Source organism: Chiroxiphia lanceolata, chromosome 13 (assembly GCF_009829145.1).
Source record: "Chiroxiphia lanceolata isolate bChiLan1 chromosome 13, bChiLan1.pri, whole genome shotgun sequence".
In the NCBI taxonomy this organism is placed as follows: Eukaryota; Metazoa; Chordata; class Aves; order Passeriformes; family Pipridae; genus Chiroxiphia; species Chiroxiphia lanceolata.
This window is the reverse complement of record NC_045649.1, coordinates 9981756-10007122: the sequence shown is the minus strand read 5'-3', so window position 1 is coordinate 10007122 and position 25367 is coordinate 9981756. Positions and strand designations below refer to the sequence as shown.

The 25367-nt window shown below is 39.1% G+C and overlaps 1 protein-coding gene across 2 annotated transcripts in view; it reads right to left on the bottom strand.

Moving 5' to 3' along the window:
- The window catches only part of LONP2 (lon peptidase 2, peroxisomal), a 36744-nt gene that overhangs the window by 3916 nt on the left and 7461 nt on the right, over positions 1–25367 (bottom strand). The window contains exons 8-13 of one of the 2 annotated variants that reach the window (XM_032700747.1): positions 21668–21809; positions 16146–16296; positions 15477–15603; positions 14539–14672; positions 5202–5344; positions 826–1033 (exon numbers count right to left, since the gene is read on the bottom strand). In XM_032700747.1, coding sequence (XP_032556638.1) covers positions 826–1033; positions 5202–5344; positions 14539–14672; positions 15477–15603; positions 16146–16296; positions 21668–21809 — 905 coding nt within the window. Of the gene's footprint in view, positions 1–785; positions 1034–5201; positions 5345–14538; positions 14673–15476; positions 15604–16145; positions 16297–21667; positions 21810–25367 lie in introns of both variants that reach the window. The other variant, XM_032700748.1, reaches the window with a different exon arrangement.

Below are 25367 nucleotides of genomic sequence, written 5' to 3'. Positions count from 1 at the left end.
AGAGAATATACCACAGAATCAGCACTCCACAGGAACCCACAGGTAATGCCTACAGCATTTCATACATTAATTCCATTTTGGTTTTTAACCTATCTAAGCTTCCAGACATAATGACAAATACTGGACAACTGTTTGCCTATTCAGCAGATGATGCTAGAAAGCACATTTCCACAGCTCCTGGGAGGTTCAAACAAAAATGAGTTAAAATGTTCTTGTCTAGAGTCCTATTGCACTGCAGTTCAACAGCTACCATACAAACCCAACATTCTCAAAATATTAAAACTTAGACTGCAAAACCATACTTTTAACAGAATCTGTGTCTTCATTTTAGATAAAAACTACAGACTTCCCTATCTGTGTACATCATGAAAGTACTGCTGGAAAGCTCAAGTGTAAAAATGAGTAAGAGGCAGAGTCTGGCACCACTGAGGAGAAGCACCTTGGCACTGAGGCTGTCCCAGCCTGCCAGGCTGTTGCAGGGAGAGACTGGCCATGGTGGGAGAGCCTGCAGTGACAACTCCTGTTCTGCCCACACTGACCTGTGTGCCACCAACACCCCCTTCACAGGAACCAGGAAAGAACTACACAAAGGAACTCTGGAGCTGATTTCACCTTCACTGTAGCACTGATGGCTGGAAAACTTTCTCTGTTATGGCACCACTTAATAGGTTTCCACAGTGAGTACAAGTAACTTCCCCCGTTACTCAGCAATGCTACAATCTGCTGAATTTCTAACCACCACCAAGTTTTAGGACCCTGAATTTCCCTGCAGTATTAATCCTTGCCCTGCAGCCCTGCAGTGCTGTGGCACAGAGCCCCACACACCGTTGGTGAGCTGGTATCTCTTGGCGTTGCTCCTCAGCCAGCTGATGGCCAGATGAGCCGACTCCTTCATGACGTCCCCGAGCTGCCCGGTCAGGGTGAGCTGCCCCTCCCCATCCATGCGACTCGCTTCCACAAACATGATCTCCCCTCCCAGGGGAGTCCAAGCCAAGCCTATGGCTACTCCTGGCTGGCTCAGGCGTTCGGACACCTGAGGGAAAGAAAACACAGGAAACGGTTTAGGAAACAGTCATAAAAAAATCTACTGCAAAAACAATTCGATAGTTGCTGTACCCATTAAAAGACAAAAGTTAAGGCAAGTGTCTGATCTCTTATTTTACCATTTAATGCAGCAGTAATTCTGGATATGTGTAAACACTAATTACAGGACTGGAGCTGTATGTGGCAGCTTAGCTTAAGGCAATGGCAAACATCTGGGTGTATCGTTCTTGGAACCTTCCCTGCCCCCAAAAGCACAAGAATCTTTCCCTTCAAGGGACTTCAAGTATTTAGTCAATCCTGATTGAATGTTTATGTGACTTAACCCATCTGCTAGAGGTATATTTGCCCTGGTTGTTACTCATGTGAAAAAGACAGTTTTGGTCTCCAGTGTTTAAGGTGGTTGGCACTGCCTGAACTCAGACAAACACACTGATGTTGTTCACTGCAAACATTTATAAACAACTGTGAATAACGGGAAATGAATGTGCTGCAGGACAGGTAAGAAAGAGGATGGCAAATCTGACAAGACTCCCATTAGGAATTACAAGCAGTTAAGCAAGCTCTGCCCCACACAAGAGACAGGAGAGCCAAGGAGCAGAGGCCAGTGAGACAGCCCTGGATCCAGCTGACAGCCAGGGGAGTCAGTAACTACACTTGTATCGTGCTAAAGCAAAGGAAGCCACACAACCCTTCTCCTGTGGCTCTTGGTTATCTCTGCATTTGGAACAACATCATGCCATTTGCCTTTATTAGCAAATTTAGCTAAAATGGCTGTGGTTTTTTCTAGCATTTAAAATTTTACATAATACTGTTTCACTTCTATGGTATCAAAATAGTTCATCAAGCATTTTCACTAACATTAGTTTCTATATTCATTCCCTGAATTTTATTAGTTGGAGCTATTTACTCTGATTATCTTAGTAACTCAGGTTAACAAAGTCAGTTCATCCTGCTCACACTGAAATCCAACAAGACTGGGGCATTCTCCTTTGCACTTGAGACAATCACATATTTTGGCAGCCCACTGTGGTTTCAAACATTTCAGATGTAATGAACAAAATCAGCTGCTGTTTAAACCCTCTCCCACCCCAAAGCAGCCATGAACAAGGTTTGTTGGTTTGGGGTTTTTCTTTCAGTTTTTTTGGACTGGACTCTGTGTATCAATTAGAAACAGCTTACAGACTGACTCCACTGTTTGAAAGTTCAGGGGCAGAATACAGCAAATGTGACAACAGTTCAAAAAACAAATGGTTCTAAGGACACCTCCCTCCTGTATCCTTGTCCCCCTACATTCACAAGTAATTTGAGATCTGGTAAGAGAAACTAGATGTGTAGTAGGTGTTAATGACCTTTCAAGTGGCAGCTTCAGAGGCCAAGCAACCTCTCCTGCTGTCCTAGTAGAGACTGGACTACCCCTACCGTGACCTCCTCAGCTGAGCCTTACCTGAGGCCTGCTGACAGGCAAACATATGGAAAATGCCCTGGCAGTTTGATATCTGTCTGCAGAAAAGATCTCTGAAAATCCCCAAACACACACACAGACACACAGCCACACAATACAGAGATGAAAGTATGTTATATTTCATTAAACACCTAGGGAGTGTTACAGTGAGCTCCACAAGACTCAGTCACTCCTGGCACTTCTGAATCTTTTCTTGTCACCAAAAGCCAGATGAATTTATATTAGAAGAAATCCTTTCTCACACTTTTTAAACAACTTCAATTAAAAATGACCTCCAGAATCAGCTGATGACTAGTCACATCTGTCAGATGACGAAGATGATGTTACTGACTTTAAGTCTTGGGTTTTGAAAATTTTCGTAGATGAGACCAACTCAGCTGTGATGTAGCTGTAATCTAAACATACCATCAGATACATTTTAGCTGCCTGGACACTGCAGAACTAAAGCCTTAACATTTAGCACAGTCATTTATTTTAAAACATTTACAGTTGTTCCAAGATAAAGGACAAGAGACGTCTGCAGTTGTGGAGTTGCTTTGTAAGTCAGTGTAATGGACAAAAAGTTATTTAATCATTGATTCACAATGGCATGATGAGAACCAGTTCAGTTACTTGCTGGCCTTGAGCATCTTTGTTATCCTTCCACAGGTTCTCCCAACCTGACTGTATCAACCTTTTTCCAGTCTCCTCTTCTGATTCATTTCCTGGCAAATCACTGCTGGCAAAGCACATTAACAGCAGCTGCCCTTTGAGGGAGGAGGGTTTCCCAGAAATACCACCACAAGACTGATAGATCTTTGATAAAAATGCCCATCTAAACCTGCCCTTTGTCCAGGTTTTGCTTCTAAAAGAACCTCCTTTGTTCCTTAATTAGAAGTGTGCACGTCCCACGAAACAGAGCCATTATTTTATGGCATCTGCACTTTCTTTTCCTAGAACAGGCAATTTCACTGACCTACAGCTTCTGTCCCTTCAACTTCACTCCCATTATGAGGATATAAACTAATCCTGATGGGCCTTCCTGTGGTGCCAGTAATGTTTTGTTACCTGAGCTAAAAAAAAAAAAAAAAAAAGATAAAATCCAAGCCAAAAATATAAATAGTTCATTATAAACACACTGGATGTGTTATAAATCCTTTCCCCCAAAAGCGTGCAGTGCTGAAACATTTCATTAAATCTTTTACACTTTAAACTGTCAAGATTATTCTTTCAAAGCCTCACTATGTGATTTATTCCAACATTTGTTCTGTAGGGCGACATATAAGATTATTTGTTTGTGATAAATGAATTAATCCTACAAGTATGAGCTGAATATTCTGTCATGTCTTTCTGCTGGGAGAGCCGTGCAGAAAACAGACAAGCAAAGCACTGAAAAGGTGAAAGATTAATCCCTTGTGTTGGGGTATTCCCTGAAGGACAACAGATCAATTAAGTCATGTCATGTTTTCAGTTCTATTTGCTCAGTGTCATCCAGGTACTCACACAGTGGCTTTGTTTCAGCTACTGAGAAATGGCAAAATGCAGGTCAAAGGTGAAGCTTTAAGGCCAAACATGGAGAGGAAACACACTCTGCAGACTTACACCCCAGAAAAACCACCAGCAGCCAGGCTGAAAGGCCTGCCAGAGACAGGAGCTGGGTTTACAACTCATTTGCAAAGTTTCCTCATTTCTGTCTCTTCCTTAAGAATCTCTTCCATGATAAAACCTTCGTATCCCAAAACCTCAGTTCAGTTCTAAAAACTGACTCATTCCTTAACAAGCACTTGTTTTCCCCTGCACATCTTGTCCCCTTCTTGTTCTCCAAATCCCATTGGAGTCTGGGCCTCTGATCTAAGAGAAAAGAATTCTAAGAGGAAAGTTCTCAGAAGTTTGTCTCTTATGGAAGTTTTCCCTTCTGCTCTATTTTCTCCATAACTTACTGCTTTACCGACCTTTTCTCCACAATAAAGACAGAAAAATTCAGTGTTTCATCAGAACAAGTTTCCTGTCACACCACTGACACTCAGTCACTTCACCTGGGCCTGAACTAAGGCAGAGAATAACTGCAATGGAAATGGTGAAAAGAGAATCCCAAACTAACAAATTCCTTTACCTGATGGCATTTCCATAAAATGGAGGAATGCACAGATGGGGGAGAGAAAAAATTCTGAAATATGCCTACTGAGGAACAGAGTTGGAGGTGCCTGACTGATCATAAAACATTTTAATAGCTAAGAGTGGCATTAACCTAAAGAATGTCTGAGAACTTCTGGTGCAAACTGAAGTGGCTTTAATACCCAAAAATGCTGACTGGCTTTAAGGAGGTATGTGGGACAGTCCTTAGCACAGCTGCTGCAGAGACAGGATTCCTGGGTTCTACTTTTGGCTTCTTTCCCAAGACCACCAAACATCCCCCAAACAAAAGCAAACTTGTTATAAACTGAAAAAACACCACCACATTCTTAAGCACAGAATAGCTCCAGGCATCTTTGCTAACAGAAAGTCATGGCATTAGGTTATTTATGTACCATGAGTTAAAAGAAAACAAAAACTTCTTTAGGTGAAAACACTCACTGGAACACAAAGAAAAACAGTTCTGTTACTGACACATTTTAAAGAAGTTAATATTGTATAAACTCAGTCAATAGCAATAAAATACACAACTAGTCAAACCAGCCAGAAACAATAGTCAAGCAGAAACAAATGAGGATGTTACCTCCATTTCATACATGGGTGGCCCCAGGATATCTTTTAAAGCATGGAAATCAATTAAAATCGGCATTTCAGGTGGCAGAGCCAGGTCAGCTGTGTCACTGATGGATTCTGGTTTTGCATCTTCTGTGACATGCTCTTTGCAATCTAAGAGAAGAAAATCTGATTTAGGATTTGTAACAGCGTTTCTAGACAGAGGAATTTTAAAAAATCATGACAGAGAAAAATAAAATATTCAAAGAAATGCTCAGAAAATTCATTAAAATGTGCTTAAACCATCTTTCACCAAAATCTTGTTACAGTAATATGGCATCACATTTAATTATTAAGCCTAAATATGTTCTAACTGTTCATCAACAAAAATATTAAATCTAGAACACTGACAGAGATGCAACTCATCTGCTTAAATACATTTTAAACTAATTCAAATTGCAAAACACATTAAAGTTCATTTAGGACTCTGCACTTTTCATCAGATTTCTGCATAGAAACAGTAATTCATACAATCAGAATGGTTTGGGCTGCAAGGAACATTAAAGATCATCTAATTCCAAACCCCTGCCATGGGCAGGGGCACCGTCCCCCACACCAGGTTGTTAGCCTTGAACACTCCCAGGGCCGGGGCAGCCACAGCATCTCAGGGCAACCAGTGCCAGGGCCTCACCACCTTCAGAAGAATTTCTTCCAGAAGGAGCAATGTCATGTAATACAGAATACAGAGCTGAATGTGGAAATGCTCAAAGTTCAGTAACTACTGTGTTCTTTCTACAGACATTTACAACTGTGCTCTCTATGCTCTCTTTCAGCAAGGATTCAAATGCTTACTGTTTGACACTCAGAATTAAGTTCTGCCATGTAAAGCAGGAGCATTCGGTCCAGATTTACATTACTTTTCCACTATTTACCACCGGCCCATCTGCATGACATCCAGGAACATTTCCTTTCACAGTGTCCAACAAGGACAGCTTAACTTACTGCTCTGAGACTCTCCTTCTTCCCTCCACATCCCACTCCTCTCACACACACCCTCAACAGAAGAAGCTGCCATGTGTAGACCACACAGAAACCAGCTCCCCCAGGAGCCTACGACTCATCCAGCCCCAGTGTGCCACCTCCTTCCAGGCTGTAAGGGAATCACTGCCCCAACACAGCAGTGCCCACCTTCAGCACAGCCTGCACAGCACATATTCTGACATTACACCTCTCACGGTGCGTTTTGTCTCTTACGACTTCTATGGCTTTACTCAATCATAGCGTGGTTTGGGTGGGAAGGGGCCTTTAAAGATCATCCAGTCCAAGCCCCCATAGGCAGGGACACCTTCCACTCAACCAGGCTGCTTAACTCACAGAACTGCCACCTCCTGTTGCTTCAACAGCCAGTTCAGAACACAGCACATACAGCCCATGTTCAGTGGAGAAACCTCAAACCATTTCAGTGTAACAGCTTCATCTGTGGCTTTTGTCTTGAAATACTATACTTACACAGGGCTCTGGTCTTGGCTTTGTTGGATGAGATACTCCTAAGGTATCCTGACCTATAACCAGTAGCAGTAAAATATTCCTCAAAGGTGTTTTTTTTAAGAAACACCTCCAGGTATGATATACTCTTCAGGAAGGGTATAAACCCCTTATAAATATGTAGCTGGAGACTTCTGAATGCAATAGACTCAAGTGTCATCTAGAAGGGACCACATAATTAAAGCAATAGTTATGGCTTCAGAAGTGGGCTCTTCCCTTCCTTCATTTATAGTACAATTGTATTTCCTACTTATACAATTGTTTTCTTAGCAAAACTGCCTTAAAATTTCTGTTTTCTCTACAAATGTGTTTTCTGTACAAAAGTGAACTGCAGTGGGAACCGAGTAAATATCAAAGTCTCACACCAGCCTGGTCTCAGACCCAGCCTGCACAGCCTGTTGTTTGCATGACTGAGCTCAAGAACTCAGGAGGTGCACACTGTGCACTTACTGGACACAGAGGGAGAATGCAAGCAGGGAGTCATTTCCCCAAGGAATTTGATCCAGATGCAAAAGGCTCATTACCATTTTCCCGAGAGCCCAAAGCAATATTTTAGTGAAACACAGAGAGATGAAAAATATTTGGATAATCCAGATGTTTCTAAGGTTCTGTGGCAGTTTCACAGCAGAGCCTCCCTGCCACTGAGAAAAGCATCCTGCACATTGTGAAGATATTTCTTCCCACCCCAAACACACAGGCCTAATACATATTTAAAGCACAGTCTGTATTACACAGAAATATATACCAAGCTTCCAGACTCCTGCATCATATTTTGGGAAGTTACCCAAATATGGGTTGCTTCCTTTCTTTGAATTCTCTTAAATTTCAGTTTGAAAAGAAAATTTTGGTTTCTTCCTTCTTCAAAGGAATAAACCATCTTCCTTTACACATTAATGCATGCACAATAATTGAAGATCCCAGAGTTTAAACAGCTACAGAAAACCACAAAACACTGATCTGATCTATTTACTATAACATGAAGAGGTGTTCCATGCTGCAAAAGTAAGTCTCAGAATGGATGAACCAGAATGCCTCCTTTCACAAGATACAAACTATCCTGTTATTAATCCTGATTTATGAAGGCCTTTTTACAGCTAATTCTGTAGCAGTGCAATTCTCACTAATGCCTTAATACAGTATGAAGGAAAACATTTGACATCACTATTACCAGAACAGCAGCAACTCAGCCCTCATTCAGGACTCAAATGTAAGAGTTATTATCCAACATCCACTAATCTTTCCATTGGATAACTCGTTGCTCTGTGCATAAATCCCACTCCTTTACTGTAAACACTGCCTTAGTCAGATGGCTCTCCTGTTGTTCCAGCATGTCTCTATATTTTTGTTAAACCACTATTTTTGTACATAATAAAATCATAGACATAAATACTAACAAGTCTAGGAAACATAACCCTGCATGCTATTCTTGCAACTCAGACTGCCATTTCAACACCACAGATCTTTGAAACCTGAGTGATCTGATATACAGTTCATATTTCACAATAAAATTAAGTTTAAAAACAGCTGGTTTTGTTCTATACCAAGATTTTACTGTCTAACAAACACAACTGTTCTTGTTTCACCTAACTCTGCATATGCAGCTGAAGAGACAGAGTTCCCATAAACAAACCAGTAGGGAATTTGAGGCCACCTGCCCTATAAAAGAATCAGAAACTCTGAGTTTATCTAATCCAATTAGTAGATCCCATTTTATAATCTGTAACAATAAGAAACTCAAAAATTTTATTAAAAATATTAACCTGAACTCTGACATTATCTACTTTTATATAAAAGCATACAGTGATGTCCCAAAATATAACTACAAACACTAATATTTTCTTTGAAGGAAAAAACCATCTTGTTTTATCATCTTTGACCAAGTGCTGACCGTGAAGAATCCATAAAGACACAAGCAATTAGGATTTCCATTAACAATGACAAATGCATGTTCCCTACCTACACACAGCCATAAACCACAGTACAAGTTAAATGACACATTTATCTAAACCAAGACAGCTAAATTCGAGTTTCCAGAAACAGAACAAGCTTAATCATCTCACATTTTGAAGTAAGTTGGAAAAATAAGCTAAAAAGTCAAAGAAGTGCCCTTAAACACAGCTCTAAACTGCACTAGAGGAACCACCTGCTGATCTGCTATTACATGACTGCTTAAGCAAAAGCAGTATGGTGCTGTTTCAACATCTAAAAATTGTAAAAACTAAAAATAAACAGTAACAAACCAACATAGAGTTTTCCCAAAGTAACAAAAAAAATGTTCACAAAACAACCAACCAAATAAAGAGAATTATTGTCAAATTTTCCAAGCAGAATCTGCAGCTACTCAAAGATCACAACAATGTCCCTCAGGAATCTGCCTTTGCAAGTTCCAAAATAAAACAAAATCTCGCATGTAAATACTGGATTTGTAAGAAAATGGACTCCTAAGAAAACATACAGTGAACTATTAGGAATTCCATGGCACAAAGACTTAAAAATTTAAGACTGCTACAGGTATAATGGAAACGAGAGAATGCAAGAGTCTAAAACCTCCTTCACATGTAGCAATTTCTCATCTTGTCATAAAATATAATTAAATTAAGCACCAGCAACACATAAGTCTCAAACCCAAAGATTTCTAGCCATACTTACTGACCAAGAGAGAACAATTATAATAACAGTCTAACATTTTAGAGCAGTTTTTAAGGTAACACATTCTGATTTGCTGAATCGCTATGAAGAGGAATGAGAAAGAACATCAGAATGACAGAAAAGGTTTCAAGCTTGAGGGCAACTAAAGGGAAAATAACATGTTCTTTCTTTCTCATCTGACCTATCAGCAGATGCTTCAGCACACAACCTACAGACCCAGGATTTTTTCAGCCCCTCCAAACTAACCAACTCCCCAAAACTGCACTTAGGTAGGAAAGCATAGGATTGCTCTTGCTGACAATGGCTCATATTCAAAGCCAGGCATAACATGAAACTGCGTCCTAAAAGCAACATTCCAATGTCCAACTTAAACCTTGTTCACCATATTTTTGGGAAGCCTTACTCCCACCAGATTTTCTTTAGGAAGAGAGCACCTTCCTGGGACCCTAATCCTCTAAAACTTACTTATACACCTAAATTTAATGCTCTGTGTATTTTTCCCAACAGGATCAGAAAAGGTCTCTTTTCATGCAATAATTGCATTCCAACAATTGTGATCTCGAACAACAACGTTTACTTGAAGCACTTGAATTTGGGGTGTTCATGCAGGAATGCTTAGATAAATTAACATGGAAAACATGGGAAAAGAATTGTTTGTACATAAACCCAAACTTTTCATAACATTTATGCCCTTTTGCCTGCAACAGGAAAGTCAGTCCAAGCAGTCTTTAGAAAGAGCCTCATATTGCAGCCTGCAGAGCTTAGTAAGGCCAGCAGAGCTGGGCTCAGACTGCAGTACCTGCAGCTCCACCACCGTGGGATTGATGCTCACCAGATTTCATACCCTACTTTCTCAGTGCTACAGGAGATCCTGTGTGGCTTAAAGGGCTGAGGTTTGGTTAGAACATACAACAGGTCACTTTTTGCAAGAGCAGTGGTGTCAGCAGAGCTGTATTAGGGCCCTCACACACACTAAAAACAAGCAAATCCCTCTCACAATGCACAGTGGTTTATGATTAAATGCACCATGCCCAAGTTGAGAGATGGAGGACACTTCACGTGTCAGCTCACATTGACTACTTGAGTTGAACTTGCATTTAAATTCAATGCAATGTTGTTTCATCCATAAGGAGTAGAACAAACTGCACTGTTATTACTGGGTTATGGAAATAATTAAGTATTTTCAAAGCCTTAGTTTCAACATAAATAGAATCCTCATTTAACCACTTTTAGTTATTAAATATTACCTGTCCTAAATTTCCTTTCAGGTCTGAATTAGAGAAATAATTTTTCACTCCAGGTTTCAACTGCTGTATCCTGATATGATGCCTTAGTGCACTATCCTGATATGATGCCTTAGTGCACAGTTGCTGCACTGTATTCTCAAGGCAGTTGCACTAAAATAGGAAGGAGAGTTTCACATATTTTTGTGACTACTAGAATTTCGTCTACTGTCAAAAGACTCGAGCAGTGTCTCATAAATCTTAGATAGTGTTGCAGTGAAATATCAGATGGTGTTACTGTACACAAGGATGACTCCCTGGAGAGGCTGAAAAATGACTCCCTTTGCCTTTGCTGAAGTTCATGTACAAACCCAAGGACTGACGCAAACCAACACTGCCCCACTTGCCAACTTCGCAAAGCTCAGGAGTCAAAGGAGCAGGAAGGCAAGACAAAGCTGCCCCTGTGCTTCAGTCATGCATTTTTGGGAAGTGCTAAACACAGCTTGACAGAGCATCTCCCAGCATCAGCTCTGCTATGGCAGGTACCCTTCATTTTTAGAGCCTGCTATCAATGTCAAAAGCCTGATCTTTACAAAGCTTTGCAAACAGGTGCTCCTCTTGGAGTTAATAATCTGACAATCAGTATGATGACGGGAATTTTGTGATTCTCCTACCTAATGCCTTTTAACTTTTACTCCAACCCACAAGCCACAAGGCACTCAGCTAAATAAGCACAACAGCCACCATGTTACTATTTGGATATGCTATGAACCAGACACAAATTATGCTTTAGCAAGCGAGGCAAGGCTGGAGCTTGCCCTCTCCTAGTCCCAACTCAGGACATATCAATGCACTAACTGTAGTCTCAATCCTACATCAGTAACTGACAAATGTGTAAAGCAAAAATGAATTACAGGTCTTCTTCTAGAGACAGAGGAAAAAAAATTCAAGAAATACTTCTAAATGAAGCTATTAAGAGACAACAACTTGATTAACTATTCTTCCAGAGTCATTCATTATACGAAATAAAAATTCAGCCTCAAGACGCACAACCGCACAAACGTCTGCTAATCAACAGGAGAAAAAAATGCCAAAAAAATAAATTTAGGCTACAAATCCCACTATTTGCATCTACTTGCAAGTATTTGGAGATACTTACAAGCTTTGTTTTGAATACTTGGTTGTTTCCAACAGAAAGAATGAAAACTAAACAAAAATATTTTTAAAAAGGATCCTACTGTCATATACTCCCAGCAAGTGACACAGTCTGTTAAAAATACAGCAGGGTATAAGCACGTTATTAGTACAGAACAAAACACACTTTGCAGACTGCACCATTCTATACAAGTCTTCATAATACACCACAGTTAAATGATAGAGTCACCTGTCCCTTGGACTCCCTTTTATTAAATACCAGCTTTTTCTTACCAACAGTTTCCACACCAGAAGTACAAAGGCAACTCTTCACAGCTCATTTCTTCTGGGCTTACTCCAAACTCTTTGTCAACCAAAAGCACTAACATTTTGCCCTCTTCTGAAGCACTTAGATTGCTATTTTCATTTAGCCTCAGTAAGTTGCAAGTCCAGTACTAATTTTAACAGTGTATAATTTTAAGAGTGTAAATACCTAAGTTGCAAGTACAGTGCTAATTTTAACATGGTAAATACCTCTCTTGCCGGATTGAGATGTCTAATACAGTTCCTTTTTGTTATTTGCCTTAATAATGAAGTGTTTCTTCTTACAGTACCATGAGTTGTGCTCTGAACCTACCTTTCATTTATTTTATCAGAAGGCTTGAAGAGCAGAATGACATTTCTTTTTATTCAGCAATTGCATTAAACCTTTGAAGCACATTTTAGACACAGTTGCCCTTCAATACAAAGAAATACTTTAAAAACATGACTTGTCAGAATTGCTATCAAAAAAGTGAAGTAGCAAAGACCCTGATGGTGCTTGCAAGCCTGGCCACCACAGCACAAGGGCTCAGTGTTCAGATTCAAGAGCAAGTCCAGGTATCCCAGAAGCATCGACAAACTCAGTGTTTGTCTTCAGAACAGTCCATCACAGAGGAGAGAAGGTGCACATAATATAAATGGAAAGCATTAATAAATACATCTTAAAAGCTCTTCTTTTAATGTAGGTGAAATTATTTAAACTGCAGGATCGTTCACACATTCAGAGCCACTGCTACTGTGAGAGTTCACTGTTATTAAGCCAAACATTCAGAGAAAACTGAGCTGAATCCACTTAACCAAACACGGCCAAAAATCAATCTTTTGGTATTACAGCTTCCACAGACACTGTGATGACCTCAGAAAACCCAACAAGGTAAAAGAAGATTCAATTTTCAGAAGGGAAATACTGAGCTAGGAAAAAAAGACAAGGTAAAGCTGACAGACCATCAAGAAACAGATTTTCAGAGAGAGATTACTGAAGTTTTTACTGTGGGTAAAACTCTTCTTCAAATACCCCTCTAATACCCCTAATACCACTGCTTGTACAAATATTGATTATATTTCCTCCCCTGGGATTTACTCTCTAAAAGGGGTGGGCACCATTCAGACCTGTACACTGCCTTTTCTGAAAGGAACAGATAATGAGTCTCCTTATTTGTCCTCCTCTAATCCAGACCAGAATTCTTCCAGCTGTACAGATGTTGGAACCTATAGGTTTTTTCCACATCAAATAATTGGAAAGTATTTCACAACATCCCACCACGAGGGAGGGTCCTGTTTAGTATTCAAAGTTTGTGAATATCCTGGAGCAAAAGTAATCAGCCACTCTGCAGTTTTGGCCTTCCAGGATCCTCTGACACACAACTGTTCCCCAACAGACTGGAAGGACTTCTTGTCTGAAAGTGTCACCTGAACTCATTTCAGTCCTTAAAAAACAAATGAAGCACTCCACACCCTGCTTGCTAGGTTTTATTAGACTAAGGGCTACCCACATTTTAGAAGTCCAACTTCAGGTTTGGATTTTGTCCTTTCATGTTTCACATTTTACCTTACGCTGAGGGCTCCTGCAGACACCCAGTGCTCAATGAACACTCTGAAGCTCCAACAGAAAACTGCTGTGCACAGTGACATCCTCCACCAGCAACTGGCTGAACAAAAGCACCACCATCTACACTCTCCATGGTATCTCTCACCAGACACAGTGTGGATGTTCATTTATTAAAGAGAACACTCGAGTGGGGATGAAAAATGGAGCAGTCACCAGCTGTGTGTTGCACATGAACTGGATTATGGGCCTGACTTCTCCCTTCCCCCCTTCTACCTCAACACGAGAAAGGGCTCTGCCTTTTCTGGTGGAGCAGTGACCTGGGTATTTGTACTGTTTGAGAATTTTATGTTTAGTTTTCATTCAGTCTGTTGGATGACTGGGAATGATAAAACACTGTATACGTGGGAAACAACAACAGACTTACTGATGTTGAAAAGTTACCAAAGCTCCAAGGGTTCAAATAAGTGCAGTCCTAAAAGGCACATAAAAAGAGCCTCTAAACCTTCCTAATTTCAAAGCTCTTCAAGCAGACAATTATTTCAGAGTACAAAATAATGGGATTGAGTTCTGAGCCAGTAGAGCATGCACAGCACAGTTAAAGAACCTCTTTAAATAAAATAACTGAGTTTAACTTAGTTTTTTATTCAAGAAAATAAGTGGAAGATTTGCATAAAAAAGCAAAAATATACACAAATCATAACTGCATCCCTAAGATATCAAACAGATCCATTGTATTTCTCAATTACCAACTTGGCAGGCTGAAATTATGCCCCGAGTCACAATTCAGCCCTACTTGAACCATGCACAATAATAATGTCACACTATCCTCAAGGCTTTTGAAAACAGCCCTTAAAGAAGCACAAAAAAGGAGGAAAAGTTGGTAAATTAGCTTCCTAGTGACTACATTAGAAGTTCCCTTTTTAATAAATCATGCAAAAGATACACACCTTCTCCTTCCCCCACTTCAGCACGATCTGGCTTTGCCTCTTTGTGCTGTCCCTCTGCCACTTTCACTGCCACTGCCCTGCAAATGGCTCCCAGCTTCCGATCCAGAGCCCGCACTCCTGCCTCCCTCGTGTACCTGGGGGAGACACAACTGGCTTACTGCTGGCTGTTCTCTGTGAGAGAGTCCTCTGCAATGCAAACACACTTCCTTATTAAAAACACAGCCAAATAAAATGAGACGTGAAAGGCAGTGAACCTTGGACTAATCTAACAAACAAGAAAAAAAAAAGTTATTTGTTTTTATCCAAATAATTGTGGTTGCTGATAGAATTGTAGAGAAAGAAACTACTGAGTGGGAAGAAGACACCTGGTGTTAAACCTTCATGAAATTCTAAACAATGTTTCAATAGCACTGAGCTCTTCTTAGATGCATAAAAATTAAAAGGAAGAACTATTTTAAAACTTTGAACTTTATTGAAAGTTGAGGAACTGACTGTAAAAGAATATTTTCTTATAGTCTGTAAATTAAAAAGAAGCACCAGACAATAACACTAAACAAAGCAGCCAAAATGCTGTTACTGGTCACAGAATACTTCAATTCACTGAATCTTGATCCTTTTTCCATTGAAAAGGAGCTAGTTTCAAGTTCAAAAGATGTTCTGTTCAATGTATGTGCTCTCACGTCCAACAAAAAAAGTTCTAATGCATACAAGCTATTTTAAACCCCACATTTTAATTTGTTTAACCTAATTCCAAATTTTAAACAAATGTGGCCCATCCAGTCACAAGGAAAAAAAAAATGTAATTTACCAGCTGGTGAACTTCTGAAGCTATTAAGGACAACAGACCTTAAGACATGTTTTGTGTTATCACACTATAAATTGATTTACTAGTTACAAAAAAAGAAGTTATTTAAACTGAAAGCAACGAACGGACTTACCTGGTAATTATATCCAAAGTGGTTACTTGGGGAATCTGAATTTGCTGTGGAGTCAGGCCATGTTGTTCAAGCTGTTTAGGAATCAAGTGTCTGTGTGCAATTTCAATTTTTTCTTCTTGTGTGTATCCTTCAAAGCAAAAGCATGTATTTATTTATCTTTTTGCTTATACACTACAATATAATCAAATTTCTTACCTTTTATAATTCTATCTAATTGAATTTAACAAAAACCACCCCCAGCTATAATTTAAAAGGCTGTTGGTATGATCCTTTATGGTGATTCATAAATTCATGTGAACAAGAACAGAATTTTAGTGTTTCAAAGACCCTTTTCTTCATTGGAATCTTAAAAAGATGCATCAACCAACAGACTATTAGAATGCAAACAAATCAGTAAATGAAAATATCATTTCAAATATCATTTCAGAATGTATCAATGTATCACCACAGCCCTGGCACTGAATTTTCCTAAGTGCAATGCTAAGTGTCATTCTCATGGCAGAGCCCATAACAGAGGCATCCTTCCAAGTCTCTTTTAATGATTCTGGCCGTGCACTCCAGATTCCTGGTAGGCTTTCCTTAAGGAACTGCCCTTCATTTCAGGAAAAACACCCTGAACTTGTTTAGGGATTTGCAATAGTCACTTTAATGAAAACACTGCAGAGTTACCTGGAACTTGGATAATTTCCATTCTGTCCAGCAGAGCAGGTGGGATTGTAGCTGTAGTGTTGGCTGTAGCTATAAAAAGGACTTGGGACAGATCAAAGGCTACATTTAAGTAGTGATCGGTGAAACTGTGATTTTGTTCTGGATCCAACACCTTGACAAGAGTGAACACAAAAGAGATGCAATTGCTCAATTAGAAGTAAAGAAAATATGGGCATATTTATTATATTCCATTTGGATCTGTCAAATCTGACTTTACATTCACAGAATATTTTATGAACATCACTAAAGCCTGACTTTGCTCAGATGAGTCTGTGACTACATCTCCCACCACACACAAAACAAAAGAAGTTGTTTTCCCATTAGTTGTTTCTGTCCTTTTCTAAAGGTGGCTGCAGCATTGTTCCAGCCCTCCAGTACCTCCCATAAGCTCTATCTCCATGACCCTGTACACATGGCAGAGAGTGGCCCTTCAAGGACTCTCACAGTAACCTTGGAAAAGCAGCTCTCGTGGTCCCATGGAATAAGCAGAATTCTTTCAAGTAATCCCTGACTCCAATCTTCACCTGCTGCTGGTAGCTCTTCTTACTCTCAGCACACCAACCTGTGAGACCTCCTCACAGATACCACAATCCCAGCCCTTTCTGCTGTCCCTAAATCTCTCACCCTGCTCATTCAGCTTTGGCCAGCCTTTTCCTAATGGAGGAGTACAAGGTCTTCTCCTTGCCCATGACATCCCATGCAAGTCTCGACCCTTGGTGAGCCCTGGCTTTCCTAACACAATCTTTGCATTTTTCTTCCCCCCCCCCCCCCCCCCCCCAAAACATCAGAGACAAAATTAAACAAGCACAGCAGAATAACAACACACAGTCCAACCAACCTCAAAAATTTACTGAACAAGTAGAACTATGGCTTAAATAACTGTGTTGTCTTCCCAGTGCTGTTAGCACCATTTATGTGTGCTAATGCAACACTTGTGTGTATTCAAGCTATTCCTTGAATAAGCTGGTTTTTCACATCAGGTGGATCACAAGGGTACTAAGACACTGTTTTGTGTTTTTGTAAGTGTTAGAAATGGGAAGTTCATTGTATATAGCAATGTTCACTTGGTTTCTGTATCACCTATGAACCACCTTCACTCCACAACCCCTTAAAACAGTCACATTTACTCCTTTCCAAATGATGAATTATCAGTGCTACACGAACATGAATAATTCTCATGTTACAAATACCTATGCATCTCCTGAGAAATAGCACACCACTGTCAAAATAATTTATCTGCCTACACCCAAATGAATGCACACGACTTAAATTATAGACAAAGAACAGTGTTGATAATGAAAAAAAAACCTGAATTTGAGCTTAGATGGTCATAAAGAAAACAAGTCTGAATTTTCATTACTCTTAAATTCTGTTCAGGCTTTGAAAAGTGAAAAAAAAAAAGATCTTTAGAACAGAATTACAATCAGAACAAACCAGGAAAATACTGTTTTTACAGAATGCCAGAAACACAGCAGAGTTTCTTAAAAAAACAGAATAAATTCTGGTTTCATTTTGAAGTACTGCTCAGATTTAAGAGCAATATTTAGAAATGTATTGCAACTGTAATAAAACACAAGCTACACATTCCCCCTAATAGTGAAATCTTAAAACACACCAAAGCATATGCCTAAATTCTAAAACTAAGGCTGCAACTCAGTGAATGCCATTGTTCATGGGCTATACGCTATTCAAAAGCTTTTCCTACACTCTTCAGCAGCAGCTGCTGTCATTTACTCCCTTCTCTATCAATGAAGGCAAAGGCCTTGAAGTATCCTGACAAGCCAAGCACACTGATGCATAATTCACTCAGTTATAGATGTCCCTTCCCTCAATCAGCCCTACAGGGAGACACAACAACAGGCAGTGAATCCAAGCACAGCATCTACAAACTGTTTTCAAAGAAAGCAGATCTGTATCAAATATCAGTTGCCCATTCAAAGTATACTCTACTAAATTTTTCAAAACTGATTTAAACAGCAAATCCTAACTCAGATTACCCTCCCTTTTTTTTAACACTGATAACAGTATTTCCACAGAATTGCAGTCTATTAGCTGAAGTACTTGCATCTACTTTCAAAACTGTTGAAAAACAATGTATTCTGACAGACCAAACTGGTATTTTACCACATTAATTTACAGGCATGTTTCTCTCTTTCTCCTTCTAGTCTGCAACTAGAAATCCTTATGAATCCTACTAAATGACAAGTGGTGATTATATTATTTACAAAGATACACAAAATACTGATGCTGTACTCCTATGCAAACAATACCATCTAATAGAGGTAAATGAAATTGTAATCCAAGCCAACTCAGATAATATCTAAAAATGTGAATTATCTGAGATTTTTTAATAACAACTAGAGTTTCTCTGGACTCATATTTCTTTGTCATGGTAACTATTTCTTAGAATAAGACGTAAAACAGTATCACGCTTATGCATTTCAAACAGATTTTCCAAAACAAATAGAACTGTGCTTCAGTGAGGTATCTGTGCTAAAGTTCAAGTTCAAAAGTTTTTAAAGATATTCAACTAATACAAAAATATTAAGTACAAAAAGAACATTGAGTGCACAAAACTTCTTGGCTAATTTACGGCCAACAGCTCACATGCACACAAAGGCTTCTCTGTAACAGCTTTTTATTACCACAAAATCCAGAATAAGTTCCACGAACATTTAATTGCCTGGCTCTGCTCCTGGTCTAATTTCCCTGCATACAAATAGTCACTATCAGGCACTTGGATCCATTTCTGTTTTCTTCTGTTTTTTAACAGAGGTCATCTAAATTTAGACTAAAATATTCCGTTGTTAATGAACAGTATCTGGAAATAGGAAGACATTCTGTCTTGCTTAAGCAACAATTCTGCAGAAGCATTAGAACCAAACACATATCCGGCAATTATCAAACATCAAGCTTTGCTTCCAAGCTCACAAGGTTATGGCAATTTTCTCCTTGAATATATCCCATTGTAGACAGCGATAATTTGACACACCTACACATCAGGGAGAAAAGGATGTGCCTTTTATACTTAATGATGGCACTTACCAAACAACAAGCAGCAGTGTGGAAAATAAATGTACCAGTTAGGTGACCACCAACTACTGTTTGCTCTCCTACATAATAGCCACCTTTGCTTGTTCCAGATGGACTTCCCAATAGTAAACCACAAAAAGCAGATGAAAATTAAGCTATTATGTCCAGACATGAGTTCTCCATTAGAAGAGGTAAAGCACCTGCTTCAGGATGTTTAGCCAGCAGTAGAGGGATATACAGATCTCACAGGGGAGCAGCCCAGACATGGTTAATAGAGCAATTACTTCTCCAGATGCAACTAATGGTCAATTAGTAACGGCTTACAGAGAGATTGCAGCCCAGGCAGACAATTGGAAGCAAACCTGATGAGTCTCAGCTGGAAAAATCCATGGCAGGAGCTGAGCTGAATATCACTGAGAATTGTGGGCTTCAAATACGGAAAACAGAAACATCTCAAAGCGGTAACAAAGCATCCAAAAGTCAAACACAACTAATTAAAAAAGAAAGAAATTTAATTTGCCCTCATGAACTTGACATGATAAAAGAAGAATACAATTGTTCTCTACTGCAGGACAGGGAAGGAAAATAAATCAGAAGAAGCAGTAAAGGTTGAATAAAATTAACAATATTAATGTACAGATCTAGAGTCATGATGGGAACATTCTTTCCAAGAAAAGCCAAATCATTGTGGCGTTAGCGATTTTCATCGCCTCGCAAACAACAGCCAGCTAACTAATGAAATTTGATTTTCAGGTATATTTATCCATGCATTGACTGGACTCAGGAGAGGTTAGTTCAAACAGCTAGAGGACAAATGACAGAAGAAATATCAGCAAACCCAGACACAGAGCTCATTACCATTAACAGCAAGGAGTAAATAAAATCCCATAAGTGAAAAGTAGAAGCAAAACATCTGTATTTGTTACACTCTCCTCCTTGTTTTCCTTGCATTTTGAGGCTTTTCATGCACTACTACACATTATAGAAATACACAGGTAAAGGACCATAACTGTCACTTTTAAAAGCTGAAGAAGTGAAGCCATGCCATCTTCTAGCACATTTAAATCACTACTAGTTCATGTTAACATGCAAAGATCAAAACAGAGCTCTCAAACCACAGCCTGCTCATACACTGCTTTTCAAAGAACTAGTTGGCCTTGTCAAAACAGTAATTTTACAGTCTAGCAGGAAGAAAATAATGACGTTTGTAGAATGCCAATTGACATTTCATTTGCAGAATGTCATACACCATCCAGATGAGCTCATGACACCTTAAGTAGCATTTTTCATATTTAAATCACTGCATTAAGCACTGCCAGTCAAAAGAGTTATTAGAATTACTCCAGGCAAATATTATCAGAACCACTTTCATATCCACCTACCAAAGCTACCACACCTTAAGTCTGACAACTGAGACACTTCTGGGATATCATGTCATACTCCAGAAAACAGAAGTCAGAAAAAAGGTTCTGACAACTCATTACTGCTTTCAGCTACATGATAAATGAAGCCTGCAAGGCACAGGTCTCAATTCATCTTCTTCATAATCACTCTAGTTTTAGCCTCCTGAAAACCTAACAACTAACCTAATTAGTAACATCTCAACACTTGATGGGATTTACAAAATATTCCAGTAGTACCTCATTCGCCAGTCATCAATTGGATCTCCTGGATTTTACTTGTGTCTTTAAGCAAGTAAACTTTAAAACCTCTAAAACTTTTGTGAGAAAATAATTGCATCATGTAATTCAAAATTAGATACATTTATATCTTAGTCCAAATCCCAGAATTTTAGAAAAAATGCACTCATGGAAAAACTGACTCTCATGGAAAGTTAACACTCACGACACTATGATCAGTCAGGGACTGGGGGATCTGTGACTTAAAGGAAAAATTTTAGTTTAGAAAGTTAATTACAACACTAATTAAAGAAATGCTCCTAAAAGAAGATGCAACTAGTCCATATGGATAGTCCACTGGATAAAATGCTTAGCTCCAGTATAAGCTGGTACCGTCAAAAGCTTCAAAAATATATTAAAATTGTTCCAAGAAAGAAAAGGAAAACTTGAAAAAGTCTAGCTGCTGTGTGGTTGCTCTGTACTTGTTTCTTAGCTAACAACATTTGGTCATTAAAAACCAATGTCCTGAAGTCCCCCAAGTAACTAATGTTTAAGGCTTGAACAGTATTTAAATACACCAAACACCCCCAAATCCATCCTTGTGTTTAAGTACAGCTCAGTGAGATTTATGGTATCTTATTTAGCCCTGATGGCACTTGCACTGTGCCCAAGTAGTTGGCAGAAATCAAAGGATGTCAGAACTCAGTAGCTGACATTTGAATAACAAAGGTGACACTTCGTGCAGCGAATCGTCCGAGTCCACTATTTTAATTATTTTATTTTTTTTTTTAAATACGAATGAAGCAATGCTTGCGATTCAACATCTCTTACCTCAAGCAAGGCTGCTGCAGGATCCCCCTGCAAGCTCTTGGCCAGTTTATCAACCTCATCCAGCAGGAACACGGGGTTGTTGACCCCCACAGTCTTGAGGCCGTTGATGATCCTGCCGGGCATGCTGCCCACGTAGGTGCGCCTGGGGAGAGAAACCAGGGGGAAACAGGGCTGAGCTGGGCAACAGGGCAGGAACAGCACAGGAAACAAAACTCAAAGGAAAATACCAGAGCAAGCAGCATTGTACCAACTCCTGCTTTTTTTGCAAAACTTTTTGGAACTAGTTGCTAAAGATACGCGATATACAACTGAACTAATACAGGCAATTGTAGCAGCAGTGAAAGTTTGAGTTCCATGGGGCACTAGTTGGCCTGGAAAGATAACCATGTGCATTAAAGTATATCCAAACTTTATGGCTTGCAAGCATTTTGCATGTTCCAGTACATGCATCCTTGCACCAGAGGAACAAGCCAAACCTCACTATTACTAGCATTTTAATAATTACAATACTGGGATTTTATCACCGCAACAGAGTTCAAACAGCACGTTACAAATCAGGGCAAAATTCCAATTATGCTGAACTGTCAATGTCCCCTGAATATAAAGCATGCTTTAATAAATACTCAGCGAAAATAACTGTATTTACGACGTCATTTCAATATGAAAAGTTAAACAGTGCAATTTAACAAAAAATTACGAGTTTGAATTTATTCAGCAAAATCAGTAAAAACGTTTTTCCACAACACACATAGAGAGCAACTACATTTTATGTGCATACATCCCCTGCATGCTGCATTTATCACAGCCTTTTCTGCTTGTGCCATAACCACTCCAAATACTATAACTAAGAGTATGAAATTCTGGTCACTCAAGAAGAAAGAGGTACATTAAGTGCTGAATAACTGGATCTGTCTCATGACCCTCACAGAGCAGATAAGCAAAAGAGGCCTGCTTTGCCATATGATCTGTTTTACTACAGTCCAAAATAAACAGGATGACATTTACAAAGATGAAACCAAAAATACCATGGGAGTAATTTCAAAAGATACCAGAGACAACTTTAAATATTAAAAAAATCCCAAACAAAACCAGAACCCAAACCACACAACAACGGTCTTAGTTCCATGTAGCATTTAACCACTGAGTAAACAAACTGCAGTTATGGTATTTAATTCTAGATCTGAGCAAAAATAAAAGTTTTTAAGACCTTCTAAATAGCCAGCAAGGCAAGAGAAATTCAGTTTGCCTCTTACCACCTTCATGAGGCAGCTGCTAAAGACTGAAGCAGCCAGCATGCAATGGTTCAGCACTTTTGTGTAGAGTCTTACTCTGCAGCAAGGGAGTGGACTCCTCTCACTGAGGATTGCTCTGTGTGACAGGTACTACAGATCAAGACTCTGCAGGGGGGAGCTATTACACCACCTCCTCCTCCATCTGCACATGGACAACCTTGCCAAAAGAATGGAAGATTCTATAAAATGCAATCAGAAAATTACCAGACTGGAGCAAAGCTGAAGGTCACAGAAATCAATCATTACCAGTGCAATCAAATTAATCATTCTAGCAATTTGGGCATTTCTTTGGGGTTTTGGGGTTTTTTCCTTCTTATAAGGTGGGTTTTTTTGGGTTTGGGTTTTGTTTGCTGGTGGTGGTTTTGTTCTTGTCTGGGCTGTTTTTAACAGAAGGTGATCACTGCACTAGAGAATAATTTTATAAGCTTCAGAGCCAATGCAATGCAGCCCAACTGTTTCTAATATTCTGATTATACCAGTAATAGGATAACATAATTAGGTAAGCATTAAACCTTCTTCTTTCCTGCCTGGTACACTGTTCTCAAGTGCATTGAAGACATTACACCTTTTTAATGCATGTTTGTGTTTTTATATACACGAAGTTCTACCTGATCCTTTTAAATTCTATAAAATCTTGAGCTATCCATGTCTCATCTAGTTTTAAGAAACAGATTTGGTTTACAAACTAAATGAAGGCAAACAGGTGTTAACAGTCTAAATCTATGACACATCTTCATTTATTAGAGATGGACCAATACCTCTTTTATTATACTATTAAACAAAGACTGAAGATCTCCAAGGTTATTATGGAACACATCTCAACAAAAGAGTCCTTGGTAAAACAGGCCCTGCAGGTATTTACATATAAACCCAAAAGAATACATTAAAATTACAAGCATATATGGCCATTTATGTGTCTGGATATCAACCTTTGCCTTGTAACTTGTGAAACTGAATACTGCAGTTTGTGAACACCAGCCACGGAACGTAATGTTATTCTTTATTTCACTGCTTTTTCTAGGGTTGAAAAGAGAAGAAACAATATTCCAAATGAGTACTTTTGATGATATAACATAGCTTGGCTCAGTTTTTGATGCAGTTTCTTTCCATGCATCAAACCTAGAAGGACAGTCAGCTGTTCCCCACTGAAAACAGGAAGTACAGACCAAGTTTTCTGGTTATCTCACTTCCGTAGCAACACTTGGAAAAACCCCTTAAGAGCCGATGCCACAGAAGTTCTGTAATTTAGTACTCTTTTTATTTATTTTTAAAATCAGTGAAAAGTTAAACAAAACACTAGAATTGCACAGCATATCATTAGGAACTATATAACCTAGAAAATGCAAGAAAACCAGGTGGGAAATGTAACCTTCTTGGTTCTCCCAGTATAAACTGGGAATGTGTACAAACTGGAACTCTTAGAGCAGTGGTACCGTTATTGATAGAAACATGACTCACTTGCTTCATGCTGATCTACAGACAAATAGTTTTAAATGATTTTTAACTGCAGATAGAAAAGGATAACAGAGTTAGTGCCATCAGAAGAAAGAGCTTCACAAGAAGGTGAGAAAGAGCTTCACATTTACCTCACCAGCACCACTATAAATAAATGGCACAATTACACCTTTCCTTCTCGAAAACAGAAAACCACACACACAACAGATAAGCTCATATAGTTCCTGTATAACACAAAATACTAGTATTGAGGAGACTTTAAATACAGTGAGCTTCTTGCAAAAAAAGTTCTAAGTCATTCTTCAGGGTGGTTTGTTTTCTTTTTGTTGTTTTTTTAATACAAGTAAACAACAAATATAAACCAGAAAAATTTAACATATGGTATAGAAGGGTGGTAAATGCAAACAACAGCTGAAAAATGTCTCATAAAACAGTTCTGGTTTTGTACCAAGATGATGATTTCATTTTGGGAATGCAGAACAGTAGTTGCTGTTCTTCCCCCAATCAAAAGAGAAGTCACTAACCCCAGCTGCAGGCACGTGATCCACACTCAAATGGCAAAACCCGGGCGTTTCCAATTGCCCTATTTCCACCTCAGGGCAGCAGCACAGTGACTGAACACACAGACCCCACCCCACTGCTCTCTAAAACTTCTGAATCTCTCAGTCTGCACCTTTCTCTTTCAACAGTACTGAGCAGCCCAAGTGAATGCTATTTAGGGCACTATTGGCTTGGAAAGCAAACTGAAACACAGTTCCTTTTTAATGTTCTAGTACATTTAGTACTTGTTTTTCAATGTAGGTACATACAGTATCATTCTTCTGCAAGGGTAATGGAATCCTGAACTTAAGCCCCAAAGCCTAATAAGGAGCTTTTAGGAGAAAAAGAATGTCTCCTAACATGTAATATTAGAAAATCAGCCTACCAAACAGTAAAACTCAGAACATGGCAGC